The sequence below is a fragment of the Oncorhynchus masou genome, chromosome 18 (assembly GCF_036934945.1).
Source record: "Oncorhynchus masou masou isolate Uvic2021 chromosome 18, UVic_Omas_1.1, whole genome shotgun sequence".
NCBI classification, from domain to species: domain Eukaryota; kingdom Metazoa; phylum Chordata; class Actinopteri; order Salmoniformes; family Salmonidae; genus Oncorhynchus; species Oncorhynchus masou.
Genome location: NC_088229.1, coordinates 24,978,413 through 25,004,685, shown reverse-complemented (window position 1 = coordinate 25,004,685; position 26,273 = coordinate 24,978,413). Strand labels below are relative to the sequence as shown.

Here is a 26,273-nt window from a genome sequence, read left to right as displayed (position 1 = left end):
ATCAGCCACCTCATCAGGAGCATGCCCAGGCGTTGTAGGGAGGTCATACAGGCACGTGGAGGCCACACACACTACTGAGCCTCATTTTGACTTGTTTTAAGGACATTACATCAAAGTTGGATCAGCCTGTAGTGTGGTTTTCCACTTTAATTTTGAATGTGACTCCAAATCCAGACCTCCATGGGTTGATAAATTTGATTTCCATTGATAATTTTTGTGTGATTTTGTTGTCAGCATATTCAACTATGTAAAGAAAAAAGTATTTAATAAGAATATTTCATTCATTCAGATCTAGGATGTGTTATTTTAGTGTTCCCTTTATTTTTTGAGCAGTGTGTAATGCCATTATAATTATATATATATTATACCATCAGAATTATATTTATATATTGCCATTATAATTATATTTCAATAATACCATTAGAATTATATTTATATTATGCCATTAGAATTCTCCGTCTGTAGGCTGTGAGAGGGAAATAATTACTTTTAACAGCTTTCTCTTTGGCGATTACACAGAGCAATACATGAGTAGTGAATGAATGACTAATGTCCACTAATGTAATGTCAATATTATGTGTTTAATGTGTTTCATATTCCATACCATTTATCATAAGCCATTGAGTAATTAATTTTGTACAAAATTTTGGTAATTTGTACCTCATTAATAAGAGGAATTGCCTCCACTTAAATTAACAGCATACGTCCAATTAACAGTATAAATGTTGAACTGTTGAATTGTGTTTTATTTTGCCTTGTATCAACTTCAACCTGCTTCCACTGGAGGTTTAAAATTAAGTCTTAAAGCTGAGTCACAAAAAACAATTTATTTTGCAGCCTCAAAAAGTGAAACCTTGGCTGACCCTGCCCACCTGAAAAAATACTACAGTATACTGTAGAATACTTCAGTACTTACTATAGAATTTTATAATGAACTGTAGTATAAGCTACTGTAGAATACTATACTACATACTGTAGTAACCCTCTATCATGTGTAGTACTTACTATAGAATGTTGTAGTATACTGTTGAATACTACAGTAAATACTACAGTATTATCCGGAAGGGGGAAAAAAAACTATGAAATACTACAGTAAAGTCCGCAAAAACACTACAGTCTGCAAAAACACTACACTTTTTTAACTATAGAAAATACTACAGTATATAATTTGCATATACCCTGCCCATTCCCCAATGTTGCAATTTGGCCCACACCTAAGTGAGAAACCTACAAGCCAAGTATAGACCATATTGTGTTCTCTAGAAAAGAGCAGAAGTGCTGAACTTTCTGTTCAGATTCCAATCCTACCTACAGGTTATGGAAATGTTCTGTTTTAGTATTTCTTCAGTAGGTTTTCTAAAGGAGGAAGCCTCCTCTTTCATGTCAAAAGATAGTAAAACAAAAAAACTACAGTAAATACAGTAATGTCTGCAAAAACACTACAGTAAATACTGCAGGATACTACATTCTCCAAAAACTCTACAGTAAATACAGCAGTATACTATCAATCAAATGTATTTATAAAGCCATTCTTACAACAGCTCATGTCACAAAGTGCTGTACAGAAACCCAGCCTAAAACCCCAAACAGCAAGCAATGCAGGTGTAGAGGCACGGTGGCTAGGAAAAACTCTCTAGAAACCCCCTACATTCTGCAAAAACAGCACATTAATTACTATAGTACATACTACAGTTATTTTACTACAGTATTTATACTATAGTTAACTGTAAATACTACAGTATACTACAGTGAATACTATAGTATTTATACCATAGTATCCTATTATCATGACACAAGGCGACACCCAGATGCAGACACAGGAGGCAGATGGTTGGAGTCTTACAATGTTTATTAATCCAAAAGGAGTAGGCAAGAGAATGGTCGTGGACAGGCAAAAGGTCAAAACCAGATCACAGTCCAGGAGGTACAGAGTGGCAGACAGGCTCGTGGTCAAGGCAGGTAGAACGGTCAGGCAGGCATGTACAGAGTCCAGAAACAGGCAAGGGTCAAAACCCAGAGGACCAAAAAAAGGAGAATAGCAAAAAGCAGGAGAACGGGAAAACCGCTGGTTGATTTGGAAAACATACAAGACGAAGTGACACAGAGACAGGAAACACAGGGATAAATACACTGGGGAAAATAAGCGACACCTGGAGGGGGTGGAGACAATCACAGGGACAAGTGAAACAAATCAGTGCGTGACACCTATAGTATTTTATCATATGGGAGAGTGACCCAGAGAGCTCAGAGTGGCGTGGTTGTTTAAATCTCTTTCAGAGGAATAATTTATTTTCTCCAGAGTAAAAAAAAAGATGTTTGGACTGATCTTGACCTGTGCCACTTAGTCTAAATGTTTTGTATGAAAACTTTTACTCAACAAAGTATCTCTGCACTATCTCTGCATTTGTGTTTTCTCTCGTCGGTTTGCTTGTCAAGGTTAAGTTCTAGGGATCAGACAGAGAGGAGTGAATGAACGCCTTAGAGATGTATTTTCAAATAACGTGTTTCTTCAAAAGGAGCAAAGTTTCATGTCATTCTACTGTGAGCGTGCTTTTCTACTTGGTTAAGATACAAACCTAGCAGAAATCTATGACCCTCATCTACTGTAGGCCTTGTTGAATGCTGACTGGGATAAAGGCATACACGTTGTGCTGTATAGCTAGACACTGAGGTCATGGTACTTCCCCATAATCCCTGGTCGCTCTTGCGGCAGGCGTTCATCATCTGACTGTACCTGTGTTGGAGATTGGCAGGTCTCATCCTCTGACTGTACCTGTGTTGGAGATTGGCAGGTCTCATCCTCTGACTTTACCTATGTTGGAGATTGGCAGGTCCCATCCTCTGACTTTACCTATGTTGGAGATTGGCAGGTCTCATCCTCTGACTGTACCTGTGTTGGAGATTGGCAGGTCTCATTCTCTGACTTTACCTATGTTGGAGATTGGCAGGTCTCATCCTCTGACTCTACCTGTGTTGGAGATTGGCAGGTCTCATCCTCTGACTGTACCTGTGTTGGAGATTGGCAGGTCTCATCCTCTGACTGTATATGTGTTGGAGATTGGCACGTCTCATCCTCTGACTGTATATGTGTTGGAGATTGGCAGGTCTCATCCTCTGACTACCTGTGTGGGAGATTGGCAGGTCTCATCCTCTGATTGTACCTGTGTGGAAGGTCTGCCTCGGGCTGGAACTTAGTTGATCATAGGGGGATTCGTGGAGATGCTCTGCAGTCTGTACAGTAAAGCCACTACTGAGTATGCAGCTCTTACCCAGCCTATTTAGCTCATTCGAATAGGTCACCACCAAAACATGTGGGAGATGATCACCTATAGCTTTGGAGCACAGTTTTGACATTCCTACTCATGCAAAGGTTCCAAATCATCTAACCCTCAATCGATTCTAAGTTTATCTCCCCCCATATGATCCCCTATGGAGCTAGCATGGTCAATGCCCAAATACCCTGCTGTGTTGCTTGGAGGGAGAAGATGGGGAATGAGTAATGTACCATCTTGGTCCTGTGTGACTCAATTGCTAGAGCATGGCATTTGCAACATCAGTGTTGTAGGAAAATGTAAGCAAGCATTGCTGTAAATTTAAGCAAGCACTACTACATGTAAAATGGTATGGTAGAGTGAGTCCCGTTGATGAAGTATATGATGCCATTTGGTTACATAGTGTGGCTGTGTGCTTATCTAATAGGAGAAGCCTGTATTGCAGCCTGCAGCTGTATTTTCCCAGTCTCTTTCTTTACCCTACCGGCACACTCATTCCTTTTCCTCCCGATTCACAGTGTAACTGAAGTCCTTTCATGACAACTAGGGTCATAAATTAAACATTACCTGGGCTTCTCTTATGCGTCTGTTCAAGTAAAAATAGGTATGTTTGTGTGTAGAGTGATGCCTGTGCACACCCCTCTACCATTAATGAAGTAAGTGTTACTGCTGTACCTATATGAAAAACTATGCATCACTTACAGCTCCCAGGCTCAGGCCCCCCTGCCACTGTGGCCTGACTTTCTCTGGCTCCCCAGTGATTCTCAGCTCATTTGGTTATACAGGGGCTCACAATTACCTGGAGATTTGGGGTTTGGGATATGGATATTTACATATTTCTTCTGACAGATGTTATTATAATTACACAGGCCAAGCTGCCAGACTTCATAATTTGGATCTGAATGGTCATTACTATGAATCCTTTCAAATTATGTATGTTACAAGCCAAGAGGGATTTCTTTTAAAGGGCATTTTTATACTTTGTCTGATTATTCCTGGTTATAAAAACAACTCTAGGGAAACCATTAAGATTCACGACATGAAGGTTCACAACAGAGGAGTACCATCCATGTTGATTTTTTTCTTCAAAATTAGATGCACGTCCATAAAATAGTATATGATCAGGCTTCATTTTACCACCCGAATATTAATATGGAGCATTAGACATTGCCAGAAAGTGTCTTCCATCCTGCAAGACAAAAACAAAGAACAAATACTTAATGGAAGATTAAACTTGGGTAAAAAAAGAATAAGAAAGAAACCTTAATGTTCCTCTGTACCTTTGAACAATTGAAAAATGTTTTCATTTTATCAGCCACAGAGATATCCATCTTTATGGGCAAGCTTTTATCAGATTGTTTGCTATCAAAAGTTTCCGTTATCTTACTAAGCCTGTAGAAAATAGATTTTTTAAAATCTCCAAATCAATTTTAATGCGAGACCCTAATTGCATTTTTGATTAAAGAGAAATAAAACAGGGGAGCTAGAGAACATCATTATTCAGCATTATCTTTCTCAAAACAAATGTAAACTTAAAGCGTAATGCATCAGTACAGCAGATTAAATCCTAGAGGAAATGAAATATAATAAGCATATATTCTGTCTAATACTGATTCAGTGCTGAATCTAATCTCCATGTTCCAATCTCCAGTCTTCTTTTAACTCAAGTTGAAAAGCACCCATGATGCACTGCCACAATGAAAGAACAGGAACATGCTGATTCTTGTTTGCATTTCCTTTTGTTCAACTTTTATTGATTCTTTAAAAGAGACAAGGAGGTAGAGACTAGCTGCACAACACACAGACATATTAATGAATGGGACACGTATCCTCTAGGAGGCAAGCAGTATAGGCTTGGTCTGCTGTAAAGAAAAAGGACATGTATCATTTCAGGGATGTTAACAGGCAGGTGATGTGAAATTCAGGCTGTTTGGGGATATCCATTGCTGGGTTTTAGAAGATGTAAAAACCTATGTGTGAGGTGTGGCCAGGGAAATGTAATACTTGTTCTGTGTCTGCCTTGTGTAGCCTACACATGGGTATAGCAATAGGCAAATTCAAGTGGTGGTGCAGACAAATTATAAACTCATTTGAAAAAGGAGTAGGCCTATGTATACAAAAATGTGATAAAAAAAATGCCAGACTTGTGTTTTTCATTTATGTAAAGCCAGCAGAGTAAATATATGAGAAAGGTGTGATAATTAAACTGAATCTCCTACAGGATATTGCTAAATAGCAGATCATGGCATGGTGTTTATTGCTCTCCTAATCTTTTTGAATGCGATTTGCTCCTGGCTTTTTTTGAGATGGCAAAAATAGGTAATAATACGTTTGTATAAGAAGCAATCATGGGAGATAGAGTGTACACGAAACCTCGCGTAGCACACGCTGAGACTACAACCTGTTCGCGGTCATTGTGCATCGGGTGCTAGCAACACAACTCCTTATATTTGTCATTGTATGTGTCAGTTGCAGGTTTTCATTTTTTTTTCCCGCACCGCTCTTTTTCCTTGTCTGTGGGGAAAGTGTCCAAGTTGGTTGTGGTGTGGCGCGCGGTCCATAGATTGCACCCAGAGTTTGACCTTTCTCCTCCATGACAACCCGCGACTTCGTTCCAACCAGCAGCTGATTGTAAATTCCTGCAGAAAAATAAATACTTGCAAGTAGTTGGAGAAAGAGCGAGTGCGCGTGTGGGAGAGCGAGAGCAGGAGCAATGCGTGGATCCTCATCTCTCCACCCCTTTACTCCTCTCTGCCTCACTCCATCTCTCTCAAACGTCCCTCTGCCTCTCTCTTATATTGAAATTGGTCTGGGTCGAACAGGATCACAGAACACCGCTTCTCTATTGCTGCACACTGTCGGGCATTCCGCAAAACCCGATCACTTGAAACACAATAAGCAGACACAAAGGAAAGGACATAGTACCACAATATATTTTTAAAGGTAGAACACGTTTTTCTTATTAAAAAAAATACCGTCCGTTTGTGCGTGTTAAGCGTTGTAAAGTAGGTGTTTACCTATAACAGTCCAACTACAGTATAAAATAGCCATGCATTTGCACATTATAATGCGCGCTAGCATTGGATTAGTCGGTTTCTGTCTGCTTGCCTTTGTCCAACATCCAGCTCGCGCTTCAGGAGGCAAATCCACTCAAGGTAAGTTTTCCCATCAAAATACCTTTATTTCTCCAGGCTTTATCTTTCAGACCCTGGGGAGCAGCTATGGTTATTTAGTGCAGATTTCATTACCTTAATCCGCTGTGCATTGTGAATTTGTAAACTAATGCCTGACCATTGAATTACAAATTTGTTGTTGTTTTTAAAGATTACACACACACACCAATAAATTCAGCATCTCACAATAAAATAAAACAAAAAACAAAGTATGCCTCATTAATCCTATTCAGCATTATATTATATTTAATGAACAGGCACACTGGTAAGCAAATTGAAAACTCTTTTAGAAGGCTGATGCAAAATATGTTTATGTATTAAGTACCTAGGAAATTCCACTCTGTTTAAATATTGTTTTGCACTGGCATGTGTCCTGAGATCAGGAAATCATTTATTCTGTTGCATGCCCAGACTATATTTGTCTCCCCGTGATGGTTAAGCTACTGCTGCACTTTTCTGAGACTGGCACAAAAGTGGCAAATTAACCTGTTTTATAGGTCTGATCCAAAACCGTTAATCAATGTTTAAATCCCCCTGACATTCTCATTTTCTCACCATGGAGATAAACTGGCGACACCTCAAACAACAACAGTGTGAACAGAACAGTTTTGTTGAGAACTTCAAGAACAGAATAGTTGTTAATGAAAGAGAGAGACCATCAAGATGTATTTATCACTACCAAGCCAAGTATTTGAAAATCCTCTGTAACACTCCCATGGAGCAGCAGGGCTCTCTGTCAAAGCCTCCACTGAGCTAGGCTACAGTACTGCACCCAGGATGCTTTCATGTCCTGCCTCCTCTGTTTGATTCATACACAGATTGTGCCTCAAGGCTTTAAGGTGGAAAAACTCCAAATCCTCATTGAGCACTCAGACTAAAGATGTTGATGATTATGAGGATTAGGGTAATGAAAGTCAATGAAAAAGCGAGCACGATGCAGATCACAGGACAACACTTTACTTGCAGTTATAAGTCATCGATCCACACAATAAAAAGGCTGAAATAAGTTGCTGCCTAGGTGCTGTTTTCTTACCTATTTACTATTTCCCCTCTTCTGTCTTTTTCTCTCTTCAAATAATAAGAATAATATGAATATGCTTACTCATGTCAATCTGTAAGCAACCAGATCTATACATGCCAGGGACAGAGCACAGTGTGTGTGTGCAAGCCTCAGCAGCTTTGATTATGTTTGGTTTTGTTTCACCCACAGATAGACAAAAAGACATCCCTCGCCCTCGGCCAGTCAGGCAAGGAGTGTGTGTGTGTGTGTGTGTGTGTGTGTGTGTGTGTGGGGGGGGGGGGGACTATTTAGCATCCTGGGTGGTCGGCCCCCACTTGTGAGAAAACCGAATATTTACATTTTGCAATTATAACTACTTTTTTCTAACTTAATTTCCCACAACATCGATTACACACTTGCTTGTCAAGTGGAATGTTACCGGAACAGTGTTATCACTCAGTAATGGCATGCACCTGTTTGTAGCCTAAGTGACATAGCCTGGCAGAGAATGGACTCTGTGAATACAGAAGTCTTAAGAGTGGGAGGATAGTCTATGAATAATGTGCAGTTAGTAATATTTGTATGGCTTTTTATCTTTAGACATCTATAAGATGGAGAGATGAGATGGAGAAGGAGAGATGAAATGATGAGATGAGAGGGAGAGAGATGAGAGGGAGAAAGATTGAGGGAGTGGGAGGGAGATGACATTGAGAGGAGAGAGGAGAGAAAGAAAGAGAGAGATGAGATCGAGAGGAGAGAGGAGAGAAAGAAAGAGAGAGAGGGAGAGAGAGATGAGATCGAGAGGAGAGAGGAGAGAAAGAAAGAGAGAGAGAGAGAGAGAGAGAGGGAGAGAGATGAGATCGAGAGGAGAGGTGAGAAAGAGAGAGACAGATGAGAGATGAGAAAGAGAGAGAGACAGATGAGATTGAGAGGAGAGAGGAGAGATGAGAAAGAGAGAGACAGATGAGATCGAGAGGAGAGAGGAGAGATGAGAAAGAGAGGGAGACAGATGAGATCGAGAGGAGAGAGGAGAGATGAGAAAGAGAGGGAGACAGTTACTGGAACAATAAAAGGTACAATTTGTCAGGTCAATATTGATTCAACAAAGATGTTGGTGACAAGCCCCTTTGTCCTTCATCAAATGAACTAAGGAATATTGTGGAGGATATGGTGAAGAACAGGTAGAAAAAGAGGAAGATGAAGAAGGGAAATTAGACTGGTTAGAGGTGCTGGTGGAGAGAGAGAAAGCGAGCAAGAAAGGAAAAAGTAAAATGGTGAAGGGCCTCGGACAAGGCAAATCACTGAGCCGTTGAGCTAACCTCAAGTCGGAAGTTCCTGGCTAGCTAATACAGCGCCACGGCAACCGTTGGTGAGGTCGTGACATGCTGTGGTGCGGTGCAGAGCGTTGGCTGTGTTGGTGTAACCTTTGCTCCTGGGCCCGAGGGTCTCTGGAAGGCAGAGCTCCTACTGCAGCCAGGGAGGGAGCCAGAGGCAGCAGCCCTCAGACCTGAACCACAATGTAGGAACCAACCAGCCCTGGCCTGGAGGGAGCGACTCAGCAAAATGAGGCCCAAGTGGAGCGAGGGAGGGAGGCCTAGAAGTGGTGTGTCTTCCACAAAGAATGGGATGGAAGGAAGGCCAGAGCCCCCCCCCCCTTTTGCTTTTATCCCTCCTCTTCTTTGTTTGCTTTGTCTTCTATTTCTTTCCTTTATACTAAATTAATTAGACATGTCTGATTCCACCGTCTGCTATGGCTGTGTGTGTGTGTTACAGGCATGCACAAGTTCTATTTAATGGGGCTCCTATTCCTCATTTTGTTATCCTCTAGTTGTAAATCATTAAATCTGTCTGGTCCTCATACATTCTCTGTCGTGGGAGGTGAAGATGTTAATAGATTTGCACTGCTTTTCTTAGCAAATATTGCAGGCATTCACCTGTGAAAGTCAAAGCTGTACAATTAATGAAGATGTCAAATACCGACATCTCTTGTGATCTCTTGGTAATGGTTCCTGGTAACCACATATGAAGCCACATGAAAATATCTGTTTAAATGGTGCTTTTCTTCCTGCTCAGCTTTCTGGGCTTGGACCACCCTAAGAACACCGCAGATGAAGAATGCAACTATTGTGGAGACAACATTCTATTCTCTGTGATCATCGTGGACCATGGCCAGTCCTTTCCCACTTTGGCACACATCTCATCACATTCACTCTTAGGTGCTGGTTGTGAGCTTTCATTTGTCTAGACAGCCGTGGTATTTGTTGTGCTATTACAGTATTGTTATCTACTCACAGAGCTGATATGTGCCTTAAAGCATACTGATGTCAAAGACCCTTTCAGTTTGCCAAGGTATTAGGGATTCAGGGGTTTTGGCATATCTATTTGGCACTCAGAATACTTTTTCTTTATTATTTACTCAGTATAGCTCCAGGTCACATATTCAAATGGGTGTATGAATTGACATTTACATCTCTTAAGATATTTGCTGCTGTTGTGTATGTTTTTCTCTTTGCTGTCCTTTTCTTCTTCCTACTCAATACATCACGGTCGTCATGGAAGCCTGTCAGCGTCATTGATCTTCATGAGTGTAGAGTAGACAATCAATTTAGCTGTGCTTTACCACTCTGAGAATGGATATTGGGATACGACCTGCCTGAGAAGTGGTGCTCCAATACCACTGTACATGTTGTTACAGAGCAGCTGAGTGAAAGGAGGGAGATCTTAATCTCTGCAGTGGTTGAGTGGTTGACACCATTGATAACAGTTCCGTCCAAGACAAATATACAGTCTGAATAGTGAACATGGCTTTGATCTTTAAGGACATGTGGTGGGGATGACGTTAGGACAAGCATAGATCTGATATTGGTCTAGTTTGCATATTGATATACACTGAGTGTACAAATATTAAACCACCTACTCTTTCCATGACATAGACTAACCAGGTGAATCCAGGTGAAAGCTATGTTCCCTCATTGAGACATGGATTGTGTATGTGTGCCATTCATGGGCAAGACAAAATATGTAAGTGCCGGTCTGGACTAGGTCTGTCTGGACTAGGTCTGCCTGGACTAGGTCTGTCTGGACTAGGTCTGCCTGGACTAGGTCTGTCTGGACTAGGTCTGCCTGGACTAGGTCTGTCTGGACTAGGTCTGTCTGGACTAGGTCTGCCTGGACTAGGTCTGCCTGGACTAGGTCTGTCTGGACTAGGTCTGTCTGGACTAGGGCTGTCCGGACTAGGGCTGTCCGGACTAGGTCTGTCTGGACTAGGTCTGCCTGGACTAGGTCTGCCTGGACTAGGTCTGTCTGGACTAGGTCTGCCTGGACTAGGTCTGTCTGGACTAGGGCTGTCCGGACTAGGTCTGTCTGGACTAGGTCTGCCTGGACTAGGTCTGTCTGGACTAGGTCTGCCTGGACTAGGTCTGTCTGGACTAGGTCTGCCTGGACTAGGTCTGCCTGGACTAGGTCTGTCTGGACTAGGTCTGTCTGGACTAGGTCTGTCTGGACTAGGTCTGCCTGGACTAGGGCTGTCTGGACTAGGTCTGTCTGGACTAGGTCTGCCTGGACTAGGTCTGTCTGGATACTAGGGCTGTCTGGATAGTAGGGCTGTCTGGATACTAGGGCTGTCTGGATAGTAGGGCTGTCTGGATACTAGGGCTGTCTGGACTAGGTCTGTCTGGACTAGGGCTGTCTGGACTATGGCTGTCTGGACTAGGGCTGTCTGGACTAGGGCTGTCTGGACTAGGGCTGTCTGGACTATGGCTGTCTGGACTAGGGCTGTCTGGACTAGGGCTGTCTGGACTAGGGCTGTCTGGACTATGGCTGTCTGGACTATGGCTGTCTGGACTAGGGCTGTCTGGACTATGGCTGTCTGGATACTAGGGCTGTCTGGACTAGGGCTGTCTGGACTATGGCTGTCTGGACTATGGCTGTCTGGACTAGGGCTGTCTGGACTAGGGCTGTCTGGACTAGGGCTGTCTGGACTAGGGCTGTCTGGACTAGGGCTGTCTGGACTAGGTCTGTCTGGACTAGGTCTGCCTGGACTAGGTCTGTCTGGACTAGGTCTGCCTGGACTAGGTCTGCCTGGACTAGGGCTGTCTGGACTAGGTCTGCCTGGACTAGGTCTGCCTGGACTAGGTCTGCCTGGACTAGGTCTGTCTGGATACTAGGGCTGTCTGGATACTAGGGCTGTCTGGATACTAGGGCTGTCTGGATAGTAGGGCTGTCTGGATACTAGGTCTGTCTGGACTAGGTCTGCCTGGACTAGGTCTGTCTGGACTAGGTCTGCCTGGACTAGGTCTGCCTGGACTAGGTCTGTCTGGACTAGGTCTGCCTGGACTAGGTCTGTCTGGACTAGGTCTGCCTGGACTAGGGCTGCCTGGACTAGGTCTGTCTGGACTAGGGCTGTCTGGACTAGGTCTGCCTGGACTAGGTCTGTCTGGATACTAGGGCTGTCTGGATAGTAGGGCTGTCTGGATACTAGGGCTGTCTGGATAGTAGGGCTGTCTGGACTAGGTCTGTCTGGACTAGGGCTGTCTGGACTATGGCTGTCTGGATACTAGGGCTGTCTGGACTAGGTCTGTCTGGACTATGGCTGTCTGGACTAGGGCTGTCTGGACGAAGGCTGTCTGGACTAGGGCTGTCTGGACTAGGTCTGTCTGGCCTAGGGCTGTCTGGCCTATGGCTGTCTGGACTATGGCTGTCTGGACTAGGGCTGTCTGGACTAGGGCTGTCTGGCCTAGGGCTGTCTGGCCTAGGGCTGTCTGGACTAGGGCTGTCTGGACTAGGGCTGTCTGGACTAGGGCTGTCTGGCCTAGGGCTGTCTGGCCTAGGGCTGTCTGGACGAAGGCTGTCTGGACTAGGTCTGTCTGGCCTAGGGCTGTCTGGCCTATGGCTGTCTGGACTATGGCTGTCTGGACTAGGGCTGTCTGGCCTAGGGCTGTCTGGACTAGGGCTGTCTGGCCTAGGGCTGTCTGGCCTAGGGCTGTCTGGACTATGGCTGTCTGGACTAGGGCTCTCTGGACTAGGGCTGCCTGGACTATGGCTGTCTGGACTAGGGCTGTCTGGACTATGGCTGTCTGGACTAGGGCTGCCTGGACTATGGCTGTCTGGACTAGGGCTGTCTGGACTAGGGCTGTCTGGACTATGGCTGTCTGGACTAGGGCTGTCTGGCCTAGGGCTGTCTGGACTAGGGCTGTCTGGACTAGGGCTGTCTGGACTATGGCTGTCTGGACTAGGGCTGTCTGGACTAGGGCTGTCTGGCCTAGGGCTGTCTGGACTAGGGCTGTCTGGACTAGGGCTGTCTGGACTATGGCTGTCTGGACTAGGGCTGTCTGGCCTAGGGCTGTCTGGACTAGGGCTGTCTGGACTAGGGCTCTCTGGACTAGGGCTGTTGCGGTCCTTTTACCACCACACCTGCAGTCATGAGTCATGACCGCAGTAAAATTCCACAAGACCGTTGAGTCAAGGTAATCTCCTGTTATGCACTCTGGACATGCTTTGGTAGTACCCAACTTGCTAACAACCATCAGATTCTAATGGCCTGGTACTCAGGGCTCTATTGTCCCTCCATCAGGTCCTAATGGCATGGTACTCAGGCTAACAACCATCAGGATCTAATGGCCTGGTACTCAGGGCTCTATTGTCCTTCCATCAGGTCCTAATGACCTGTTACCCAGGGCTCTATTGTCCCTCCATTAGGTCCTAATGGCCTGGTACTCAGTGCTCTATTGTCCATCCATTACGCATCTCATTAAAACATAAAAAAACTGATTTAAGATGTCTTTGGTACATAATTGGTCTAGACTATACTCCAAAATTAAACAAATTTGAGTAATCGCCTTTGAGTGTCGACTGTATTATTATGCATACTGGATGGACTGGTTACAATATGCTATGCTACAAAATGTCGATCTAGGAGTCTTGGAGAAAATGTGTAGCCCTAGGCCATGCTGTTGGTTCATAGATTGTGCAGGGCACTTTTGAATAGCCTAGTAATAGGGATTTTTTTCAGATTGTCATAATTAATTGGGTGACACATTTTTAGAAAAACAGAATATCGCACCACTATGCATTTCCATCTCCTCTCTCTACTTTATTCCTTTCTCGAGCCCGCAGAGGGGCTGCCAACACTTTAGTTCAATATTTTTTTGCTGTGAAAACATGTTAGTGTCGATGTTCCCAAACAGATTTCACTTAGTTTCCCAAATTAAGCACTGGATAGGTGCAGCAACAAGGTTTGAGAGCCCATGACATACAGTTTGGGCTTAATATCACCTGTCGCGCAGGGAGAGAAAGCTCCTCAAACAGTGGTTGATGCATGGAGTGAAATAAGTGTTCTTATATTTATTTCTCAGCTGCTCATATGAAGCACATGCTCCACTACTGTATAAAACCGAAGTTGCCTACCTGGCAAAAATGGACCAGCAGAAAGTGCGCAACCTCCATTTGCTATTGGAGTGCATACAGATGACATGTACTTTTCCCCCTGCCCGGTTCCTGCCCATTTGATAATGGGCCATTCTAAATCAAAACTTTCACATACAGTACCAGTCATAAGTTTGGACACACCTACTCATTCAAGGGGTTTTCTTTATTTTTTTACTATTTTCTATATTGTAGAATAATAGTGAAGACATCAAAACAATGAAATGACATATGGAATCATATAGTAACCAAAAAAGAGTTAAACAAATCATTGGCATTCTCTCAACCAGTTTCACCTGGAATGCTTTTCCAACCGTCTTGAAGGAGTTCCCACATATGCTGAGCACTTGTTGGCTGGTATTCCTTCACTCTGTGGTCCATCTCATCCCAAACCATCTCAATTGGGTTGAGTTCAGGTGATTTTGGAGGCCAGGTCATCTGATGCAGCACTCCACTCTCCTTCCTGGTGAAATAGTCCTTTCACAGCCTGGAGGTGTGTTGGGTCATTGTACTGTTGAACAACAAATTGTACTCCCACTAAGCGCAAACCAGATGGGATGTCGTATCACTGCAGAATGCTGCGGTAGCCACGCTGGTTAAGTGTACCTTGAATTCTAAATAAGTCACAAACAGTGTCACCAGCAAAGCACCCTCACGCCATCACACCTCCTCCTCCATGCTTTGCGGTGGGAACTACACATTCAGAGATCATCCATTCACCTACTCTGGGTCTCACAAAGGCAAGGTGATTGGAACCAAAAATTTCAAATTTGGACTAATCAGAAAAAAGGACAAATTTCCACCAGCCTAATGTCAATTGCTCATGTTTGGTTACTCTGATGAACGTATCCTCTGCAGCAGAGGTAACTCTGGGTCTTCCTTTCCTGTGGTGGTCCTCATGAGAGCCAGTTTCATCATAGCACTCAATGGTTTTTGCGACTGCACTTGAAGAAACTTTGACTGTTCTTGACATTTTCCTGATTGACTGACCTTCATGTCTTAAAGTAATGATGGACTGTCATTTATCTTTGCTTATTTGAGCTGTTATTGCCATAATATGGACCTGGTCTTTTACCACCCCTACCATGTCACAACACAAATGACTCAAATGCATTAAGAAGGAAAGAAATTCCACAAATTACCTTTTAACAAGGCACAACTGTTAATTGAAATGCATTACAGGTGACTACATTATGAAACTGGTGGAGAGAATGCCAAGAGTGTGCAAAGCTGTCATCAAGGCAAAGGGTGGCTTTTGAAAAATCTCAAATATAAAATATATTTTAATTTGTTTAATACATCTTTGGTTACTATATGATTCCATGTGTGTTTTTTCATAGTTTTCACTATTAGTCTAATCAAATCAAAGTGTATTTGTCAAGTGTGCTGAATACAACAGGTAGACCTTACAGTGAAATGCTTACTTACAGGCTCCAATAGTGCAAAAAAAGGTATTAGGTGAACAATAGGTAAGTAAAGAAATAAAGACAACAGTAAAAAGACAGTGAAAAATAACAGTAGCGAGGCTATATACAGTAGCAAGGCTATAACAGTAGCGAGGCTATATACAGTAGCAAGGCTATAACAGTAGCAAGGCTATATACAGTAGCGAGGCTATATACAGTAGCAAGGCTATAACAGTAGCGAGGCTATATACAGTAGCAAGGCTATAACAGTAGCGAGGCTATATACAGTAGCAAGGCTATAACAGTAACAAGGCTATATACAGTAGCAAGGCTATATACAGTAGCAAGGCTATAACAGTAGCGAGGCTATATACAGTAGCAAGGCTATATACAGTAGCGAGGCTATAACAGTAGCGAGGCTATATACAGTAGCAAGGCTATAACAGTAGCAAGGCTATATACAGTAGCAAGGCTATAACAGTAGCGAGGCTATATACAGTAGCAAGGCTATATACAGTAGCAAGGCTATAACACTAGCGAGGCTATATACAGTAGCAAGGCTATAACAGTAGCGAGACTATATACAGTAGCAAGGCTATAACAGTAGCGAGGCTATATACAGTAGCAAGGCTATAACAGTAACGAGGCTATATACAGTAGCAAGGCTATAACAGTAGCGAGGCTATATACAGTAGCAAGGCTATAACAGTAGCGAGGCTATATACAGTAGCAAGGCTATAACAGTAGCGAGGCTATATACAGTAGCAAGGCTATATACAGTAACGAGGCTATATACAGTAGCAAGGCTATAACAGTAGCGAGGCTATATACAGTAGCAAGGCTATAACAGTAGCGAGGCTATATACAGTAGCAAGGCTATAACAGTAGCGAGGCTATAACAGTAACAAGGCTATATACAGTAGCAAGGCTATAACAGTAACAAGGCTATATACAGTAGCAAGGCTATAACAGTAGCGAGGCTATATACAGTATCAAGGCTATAAAAGTAGTGAGGCTACATACAGACACTGGTTAGTCAGGCTGATTGAGGTAGTATGTGCATGTAGATATGGTTAAAGTGACTATGTATATATGATGAACAGAGAGTACAATGTAGAAAACAGTACAAATAAAGATAAACTCTGAAATGAATAGGTGTGTCCAAACTTCTGACTGTTACTGTATTAGTAAAGACAAGATTCAATTGAGAATAGTACGATGGGTGAAAATCTGAACTCTTGATGAGAGACCAGCTGTGCAGCCTGAGGCAAGGAACAGAGCCCAAGCTTTTTTTGCTACTTTCTCAAACCATCAATAGCCTATTGTCACATTATGCAGCCCATATATTTTTTGATTTGTAAAACATTCTAAATTTTGTACCATTCACAACCAAAGTTGCCAAATAACTTTAAATGTACCTGTTTCAAATGATCACTTCTACGCTCAACATAACCATTTCATATGTGCACTCGCTCCAGAATGGTAAAAACATCCTTTATTTTTTATTCAGCTAAATTCAATTATGTTCTTCTTACTATAAAATCATATAAAATAAAACAAGGGCACGGGACTTATAAGCATATATTGTCTGCTAAATGAACAAGCCTACAGCCTATGGCATGGAGCAGAGCGAGATAACAACTCATATTCTATTCTTCTGAAATACATTTTTGTCATATCATGTTTCTTCAGACCTGACAAAATAAATAATGTATTTATTGTGATGGTGTATATTAAATGTATTTATTATACTTTTTTAAGTGTATATGTTCCAAAGGCACACATCAGTGGCTTGTATGCAGCTTGTATGTGTGGAGACCTTGGAGATGCTAAACGTGTTTATGTTAATTTATGGTCAATTACCTTTGAGACCTGCAGTCTTTTGATAATAACTGTCTGACAAAATGTCATGACCACCAAAGCTCTAGTCTGGAACAACCCAAATCTGATCCAAACATAGACATCAATGATTGGTTAAGATTTGGTCCGGACTGGACTAAAAAACCAATGTGGAAATCAAGGCCAGTCCGGAGTGCACCAAAAAAAGACGTTGGCGTCGGTCCAAGCTTACTGAGGTGTAGCCTACAGTGTTCCCTGAAATAGAATTTTAGGAATGCCCGTCTATTTGGTAAGCCTACTATTTGTAAAACACCAAAAAAAGACGTCCGTACAGGACCAAATTAAGACGTCCAAAAGACATTGGCTTGTGCTTATTAGGGAGCCTTTTTTTCCTTCGTCATTGTGGGAAGTTGACTTTTGTTAGTGGCACTATAGCCCTGTAAGCTTCACGGTTGTTGGCGACCTTTTAAATAAAAGGAAAATGTACGCTCACCACGCTGCACTTTGGTCCACATCCTTCGACGGCCGTGACACAGTAAGCCAGTTAGCATGCATGTTTACAGCCATGTGTAAAAGCTGGGCTGTCTGGTACAGGCCATGACCCAGGCCAGTTCTGTGGCCCCACCACTGGCCAGTCTATCGCTTTCATCCTGGCTGCTGGAATGTAAAACCAATACACTTTCTCCTTGCCAACAGTGTGTGAAATATTTAAAGTGTCAGAACTAGGGAAATACTGCATGGGATCACTATTCTTTCTCTGTGACTGATCCACTCTTGTTTACTAAAGAGAACATGTCAGAAGCGTTCACAGCAAATGTATCCATCTGGCCTGGGTGAAGGGGTAACATTTTTGTTCTTATTGTGTTGAGCTCAGGAAAAACACAAGTCTGTTTGTTCTAAGGTTTTTGTTACACTCTAGGTTGTTAAGAAAACACTGCTTGGGTTAGCCAATGAAAACGGTTTGCCAGTACGCTGTGTTGTCAGACACAGGTTCGAATTGATGGGCAGGATTTGGGGCTCCCTCCAAAAGAGAAATATGTATTACGTTATATGAAATAAGTTATTTAGATGTAATTTGTGAGAAGCCTTCTGGAGTCGGTTTGGGGGTTTGACTGAAGTAGTGCTCCTTCCTTGGTATCTGAGCCTTGTTCTGGATGTGTGAGATTGTGTCTGCAGGTTTGGGTTGTCATGGGGCATTCAAAACCTGCCCACTGCCCAGGGGAAGCAATCAGGTCTGGGTTGTCATGGGGCATTCAGAACCTGCCCACTGCCCAGGGGAAGCAATCAGGTCTGGGTTGTCATGGGGCATTCAGAACCTGCCCACTGCCCAGGGGAAGCAATCAGGTTTTTTACACGCCTCATAACTCTGTCATGGCACCTTTTCTTCTCCCCTGGAGCAGAGAAACCACTTTATCAGCACCCAGCAGATCAACCCCACAATGCCAGTGCTCCAGCGCTCCTATGCTCAATTAGGATGGTCTTAATGCTGACAGAGGAGGTAGCTTCTACATGGACAGGACAGTGAAAATCTGTCCCAACATACACACTCACCCTCCCTCCCTTCCTACATAAATACATGGACAAGCACGTGAAAACACCAACATTTACTGCCATGATTACATTCAACACACACACTCAACACACAAATCCAAACAATGGGGCCAGACTCAGGCTGTTCCTCCACACCCTCCCAAATGGAGACCCCTAGCTCTTAGAAGCCCATTTATTTATTGGGCTGTAAAGTAATAAGTGTGCTTCAAATGAGGCCTGTAATACTTGTTCTCTGCGCTGTGGTGGGACGTATGATAGCTCTCTCCCCCTCTGTCTTTCTCTTTCTCTCTGCCACTTTCTCCTCCTCTCAATTCAATTCAATTCAATTCAAGGGGCTTTATTGGCATGGGTAACATGTGTTAACATTGCCAAAGCAAGTAAGGTAGATAATATATAAAGTGAAATAAACACAAAAAAAATAACAGTAGACATCACACATACAGAAGTTTCAAAACAATAAAGACATTACAAATGTCATATTATATATATACAGTGTTTTTACAATGTACAAATGGTAAAGGACACAAGATAAAATAAATAAGCATAGATATGGGTTGTATTTACAATGGTGCGTGTTCTTCACTGGTTGCCCTTTTCTCGTGGCAACAGGTCACAAATCTTGCTGCTCTGATGGCACACTGTGGAATTTCACCCAGTAGATATGGGAGTTTTTCAAAATTGGATTTGTTTTCGAATTCTTTGTAGATCTGTGTAATCTGAGGGAAATATGTCTCTCTAATATGGTCATACATTGGGCAGGAGGTTAGGAAGTGCAGCTCAGTTTCCACCTCATTTTGTGGGCAGTGAGCACATAGCCTGTCTTCTCTTGAGAGCCATGTCTGCCTACGGCGACCTTTCTCAATAGCAAGGCTATGCTCGCTGAGTCTGTACATAGTCAAAGCTTTCCTTAATTTTGGGTCAGTCACAGTGGTCAGGTATTCTGCCGCTGTGTACTCTCTGTGTAGGGCCAAATAGCATTCTAGTTTGCTCTGTTTTTTTTGTTAATTCTTTCCAATGTGTCAAGTAATTATCTTTTTGTTTTCTCATGATTTGGTTGGGTCTAATTGTGCTGCAGTCATGGGGCTCTGTAGGGTGTGTTTGTGAACAGAGCCCCAGGAACAGCTTGCTTAGGGGACTCTTCTCCAGGTTCATCTCTCTGTAGGTGATGGCTTTGTTGTGGAAGGTTTGGGAATCGCTTCCTTTTAGGTGGTTATAGAATTTAACAGCTCTTTTTTGGATTTTGATAATTAGTGGGTATCGGCCTAATTCTGCTCTGCATGCATTATTTGGTGTTCTACGTTGTACACGGAGGATATTTTTGCAGAATTCTGCGTGCAGAGTCTCAATTTGGTGTTTGTCACATTTTGTGAAGTCTTGGTTGGTGAGCGGACCCCAGACCTCACAACCATAAAGTTCAATGGGCTCTCTCTCTCTCTCTCTCTCTCTCTCTCTCTCTCTCTCTCTCTCTCTGTGTGCCCTTTGTCCTCTGTGTGGAGGCGCTGACAGCGTCCCCATCGGTTAGTGGGAGGATATAGAACATAGTTGATGGTACACTGAACCCAGGCCCTGGGCCCGAGCCACTCTACAACCCCGTCTTCAAAGTGCTGATGGCTCCAGCAAGGAGAGGAGAGCTTCCAAGCGACTGGATGGCCAGCCTGTACGTCCCCCGTTAGGAGCCGACAGCTGGGGCTGCTCTCAGATCATTAATCCCCCCATTTTTCTGTTCCATGACTCACTGATTGGCAATGGTGGGATCCACTGAGTGAGTGTCTGCTCTGTGGCATTGTATGCTTTAGTTCTCTGTTCTCTCCACAACTAAGGCTCAACATTGTTCGAGTGGAGTGGAGGACAGAGGAGAGCCTTGCTGCCATTGTCCCCGACGTTCCTCCTCCTCCTTACACCTCTTTCTCCTGAGACCCCTTTGGCCTGGCCTAATAATGCAGCTGCGCCTCTCTTTGAATTTTGGGGTCAGTGAGGGACGTCATTAGGCTGGTTTGTGGTGGTCAGTCAGTCAGTTTTGTTGGAGGGGGGTTGGGGGCCCAGAGAGAGTCTTGTTTACAGACTGCTTGTGTTTACATTCCTTGAGGTTAGCGCCAGCTTTGGGGACTGCTGTATATGAAAGGAAATGCTCTTATTCTGCTTAGTAATGGAAAAACACAACACACCAAGGAATGTTTTGTATGAACAAAACTATCTAATTTATTTGGTGCAGTTCATGGAGTTTGGCTGAAGCTTTTAGGTCTGAAACGACAGTGGTGGCGTCACTAATGAAACTGATACGTCCTCAATGAGAGGAGTCATGAGAAAAGCTGTAATCTTCTCAAATTGAGGATAATTGTAGAAAGATATCCCAGGATGTTAACACTTTATACTGTATATAAACCCTATAGCTCGAAGTCTGTGCCAGACGTTGCACTACCCCGTTCGACAACCAATATCTTCCATGTACTCTTAAATTGACAGTTTTCTTCTCTATTTCCCTTTTATTTTATCTTTAGTAGTGTGTTGATGGTTCTATTAGGAGAAGCCAGATGGACTGTCTCACATTGCAATGCCGTTCATGTGAAACAGAGTTGTCTAATGGATGTCAGTCACACGTCATAATTAACAATCATTCCATATACAGTAGTGTTTGTCTCTAATGACACTTTTATGTAATTAGAACTGTTTGAGCAGAGTGAAGAATGTGTTCTACTTGTTAACAGTGTATTGAATTTAGGGCTGACCCCATTTAGTCGACTGGTCGATTGCTTAGTCGATAGGCTGTTGGTCAACCAAGATTTCTTTAGTCAAGCAGTCGCGCCTGTCTCAGTGGACTGATCCATTCTGGAGACCACGGGGATAGCACAGTCCATCACTCTAAGTGTCACGGTTTTCTGTAGGTGAAAGAGAGTCAGCCACCTTGTCCGCCACCTTGTCCGCTTCCTTGGCCTCCTAACTACAGCGACCCTACTATATAACCCCACTGGACTGAGGGGCAGCTCGGGACAGAGGGGCAGCTCGGGACAGAGGGGCAGCTCGGGACAGCTTGGCGCTGAGGGGCTCTGGCGCCTCTGGGCTGAGGGGCTCTGGCGCCTCTGGGCTGAGGGGCTCTGGCGCCTCTGGGCTGACTGGCGGATCTGGAAGAGTCTGGCTGACTGGCGGATCTGGAAGAGTCTGGCTGACTGGCGGATCTGGAAGAGTCTGGCTGACTGGCGGATCTGGAAGAGTCTGGCTGACTGGCGGATCCTGGCTGACTGGCGGATCTGGAAGATCCTGGCTGACTGGCGGATCTGGAAGATCCTGGCTGACTGGCGGATCTGGAAGAGTCTGGCTGACTGGCAGATCTGGAAGAGTCTGGCTGACTGGCGGATCCTGGCAGACTGGCGGATCTGGAAGATCCTGGCTGACTGGCGGATCCTGGCTGACTGGCGGATCTGGAAGTGTCTGGCTGACTGGCGGATCTGGAAGAGTCTGGCTGACTGGCGGATCCTGACAGACTGACGGCTCTGGCTGCTCCATGCTGACTGGCAGCTCTGGCTGCTCCATGCTGACTGGCGGCTCTGGCTGCTCCATGCTGACTGGCAGCTCTGGCTGCTCCATGCTGACTGGCGGCTCTGGCTGCTCCATGCTGACTGACGGCTCTGGCTGCTCCATGCTGACTGACGGCTCTGGCTGCTCCATGCAGACTGGCAGCTCTGGCGGCTTCTTGCAGACTGGCAGCTCTGGCGGCTTCTTGCAGACTCGCAGCTCTGGCGGCTTCTTGCAGACTGGCAGCTCTGGCTGCTCCATGCAGACTGGCAGCTCTGGCAGCTTCTTGCAGACTGGCAGCTCCTTGCAGACTGGCAGCTCCTTGCAGACTGACAGCTCCTTGCAGACTGACAGCTCTGGCTGCTCCATGCAGACTGGCAGCTCTGGCAGCTCCTTGCAGACTGCCAGCTCCTTGCAGACTGCCAGCTCCTTGCAGACTGGCAGCTCCTTGCAGACTGACAGCTCCTTGCAGATTGGCAGCTCTGGCTGCTCCATGCAGACTGGCAGCTCTGGCTGCTCTATGCAGACTGGCAGCTCTAGCTGCTCCATGCAGACTGGCAGCTCTGGCTGCTCCATGCAGACTGGCAACTCTGGCCAGGCGGGAGACTCCCGCAGCGCTGTAGAGGAGGAAGGCTCTGGCAGCGCTAAACAGGCGGGAGACTCCGGCAGCGCAGGAGAGGAGGAAGGCTCTGGCAGCGCTGGAGAAGCGAGGCGCACTGTAGGCCTGATGCGTGGTGCTGGCACTGGTGGTACTGGGCCGAGGACACGCACAGGAAGCCTGGTGCGGGGAGCTGCCACCGGAGGGCTGGTGCGTGGAGGTGGTACTGGGTAGACCGGACCGTGCAGGCGCACTGGAGCTCTTGAGCACCGAGCCTGCCCAACCTTACCTGGTTGAATACTCCCGGTTGCTCTGCCAGTGCGGCGAGGTGGAATAGCCCGCACTGGGCTATGCAGGCGAACCGGGGACACGGTGCGCAAGGCTGGTGCCATGTAAGCCGGCCCAAGGAGACGCACTGGGGACCAGATGCGTAGAGCCGGCTTCATGGCATTTGGCTCGACGCTAACTCTAGCCCGGCCGATACGCGGAGCTGGAATGTACCGCAACGGGCTATGCACCCGCACTGGGGACACCGTGCGCACCACAGCATAACACGTTGCCTGCCCGGTCTCTCTAGCACCCCGGTAAGCACAGGAAGTTGGCGTAGGTCTCCTACCTAGCGTCGCCATACTCCCTGTGAGCCTCCCCCAAGAAATCTTTGGGGCTGACTCTCGGGCTTCCATCCGCGTCGCCGTGCTGCCTCCTCATACCAGCACCTCTCCGCTTTCACCGCCTCCAGCTCTTCTTCGGGGCGGCGATATTCTCCTGGCTGTGCCCAGGGTCCTTTACTGTCCAGTTCGTCCTCCCATGTCCATTCCTCTTTGAGCTGCACCTTGGGGCGGCTACACTCCCCTTGTTTAGCCCAGGGTCCTCTCCCGTCGAGGATTTCTTCCCAAGTCCAGAAGTCCTTATTACGCTGCTCCTGCTGCTGCCCGTTACCACGCCGCTTGGTCCTGTTGTGGTGGGTGATTCTGTCACGGTTTTCTGTAGGCAAAAGAGAGTCAGACCAAAATGCGGCGTGTCTATTGCGATCCATGTTTAATAAAACTGAAGTAAACACGAATCAATATGAAAAAACAATAAACAATACACGAAAACCTAAACAGCCTAATACTGGTGTAAACTAACACACGACAGACATAAGGACAAAAGGACAATCACCCACAACCCCCAACACCAAACAGGCTACCTAAATATGGTTCCCAATCAGAGACAATGATTAACACCTGCCTCTGATTGAGAACCATATCAGGCCAAACACAGAAACAGACAAACTAGACACACAACATAGAATGCCCACTCAGATCACACCCTGACCAAACAAAACATATAAACATACAAAGCAAACTATGGTCAGGGTGTGACACTAAGACATGTGATACTGAAATTGTATATGGTTATATTATGTAAAAACTAATGGTGCAACACTAATAAATCAAATATTATTTCATAAAAAATGTGCTTTCTCCCGCATTGGATACGGCTGCTGTCCGCGGTTCTGAAATATATTCCTTAGTTCACAGATAGAATTGGCACCATTCCCTATGTTGCTATGTGCATAACAGCAAAGTTAACCAGCGTATTGGAATTGAGAACAATGCGGCAGGGGCAGCAGTAGCAGAGACGAGGAAACAGCCCTTGCCTTCGCTCTATAATCAATAATCAAGTGTTAAATGTGCCTGGCTTTATAAATCATCCGTATATATCTATAGAAATAAGGAATCTAGCTTCTGTTGCCTGTTTGAGTGTTTGTTTAATAGCCGATTGAATCTGTGAGCACCAAGCCTCATGGAAATGCAAAATGTTGGATATAGTAATTGCACAGATTCGGCTGTTTTGAATCTTTGCTATGCTGTAATAAAGGCTTTAACATTTTTTAATTCGATAGAACAGACCTTTATTACTTATCATTTATTTACATTGTTTCACTGTTCCAAACATACAGAAAAATGACATTGTAATCTAACAGCACCTGTTTGTCACACATAAGATACACACAGCTCTCACTCCTATACCCTCCTTTTTCTTGATCTTGTTATTAGTACAATTATTATTGTGATCATCATTATAATAATCATTAATGTCTTTATCATTAGTAGGCTGAGTATAGTATCCTTGTATAACCACTGTCGAGCTGTAGGACTAAGAGCACCTCCTGTTTAGTCTAACTAATTTAGGCTACTGTATCAATCAATCAAGCATTAATTCGTTCATGCCATCACACAGCATACGAGATAGTCATGCTTTGAAATGCAATCAAGCATTTTAGTTTTAAAATTAAATAACAAAGGGAGCTTTGAATAATTAGCCAAAACAATAAATATATATGAACAGTTTCTGGTAGACTTATTTATTTACTGTTGTTTACACGGTGGCAAATAGTAATATTGTAATCAAACAGCAACTGTTTGGCACACATTATACTCGCAGAATGCTTGCTCCACAACTATGTCAAATGTCTTCCACAGATCTGACTTCCCTTTCCCTCCCAAGCAACCAGTAAACAAACATTCGCCCATTTCGAGTTTCTTTTTCACGTCTTCCGCATTCATTTTGCTGTCGACATTACTGTTCGGAGTTTGTTATAACCAATTTATTGATGTAATTATGATAGGCTATCGGTCAGGCCCTATTGGTTACATGCATGCGATGCTTACATGTTTCATGTAAAGAGAGCAGGGTTGAGGGAATAGGGAATGTTTTTCCTTAACAAATTAGGGATTTTGGTAGCAGAAATGTTCAGTCAGAAACAAGTAAGAAACTAATGTTGCAGCTCCAGCACGGACAGCGCAATAAACACTTGCTGTGCTCTGGTGCCTTTTTGCTGCAGTAGGGAGGAGAGCAAGACAACATGTGCCAGTCACACAGACTCTCACTTTCATTTTTTTTAACACAGTGTGACCATCGGGCCCTTTCTTGAGTCATTTGTGTGTCTTAATTATTTAATGAAGCAGTGTGCTTAAAGCATCAGACAAGCGTCGTTGATTTTATTCAAACACTGCCTCTATGTGGAAAAATAAGTTTAAATATTTCAACCAATCAATTGATCGAAATAACAGGACGACTCTCGGTCGAACAAGATTTTTTTTAGTTGAGGACAGCCCTAATAGAATTTCACTCATCTGGCATTAGCTCCTTGAGCTGTATATACTGAGTGTACAAAACATTAGGAATACCTTCCTAATATTGAGTTTCACCCCCATTTGCCCTCAGAACAGCTTCAATTCATCCGGCATGGACTACAAGGTGTTGAAAGTGTTCCACAGGGATGCTGGCCCATGTTGGCTGGATGTCATTTGGGTGGTGGACCATTCTTGATACAGATGGGAAACTGTTAAGTGTGAAAAACCCAGCAGCGTTACAGTTCTTGACACACTCAAACCGGTGCACCTGGCACCTACTACCCCATTGAAAGGCACTTAAATCTTTTGTCTTGCCCTTTCACTGTCTGAATGGCACACATACACATCTTAAGTCTTAAAAATCCTTCTTTAACCTGTC

At 44.3% G+C, this 26,273-nt stretch overlaps 1 protein-coding gene across 3 annotated transcripts in view; it reads left to right on the top strand.

Moving 5' to 3' along the window:
* The first annotated feature begins 6,041 nt into the window (after positions 1 to 6,041).
* The window catches only part of LOC135504285 (signal peptide, CUB and EGF-like domain-containing protein 3), a 141,261-nt gene continuing 121,029 nt past the window's right edge, over positions 6,042 to 26,273 (top strand). For all 3 annotated transcript variants that reach the window (XM_064922695.1, XM_064922696.1, XM_064922694.1), the window contains exon 1: positions 6,042 to 6,427. In XM_064922695.1, the coding sequence (XP_064778767.1) occupies positions 6,322 to 6,427 (106 nt within the window). In that variant the 5' untranslated portion in view covers positions 6,042 to 6,321. The remainder of the gene's footprint in view (positions 6,428 to 26,273) is intronic.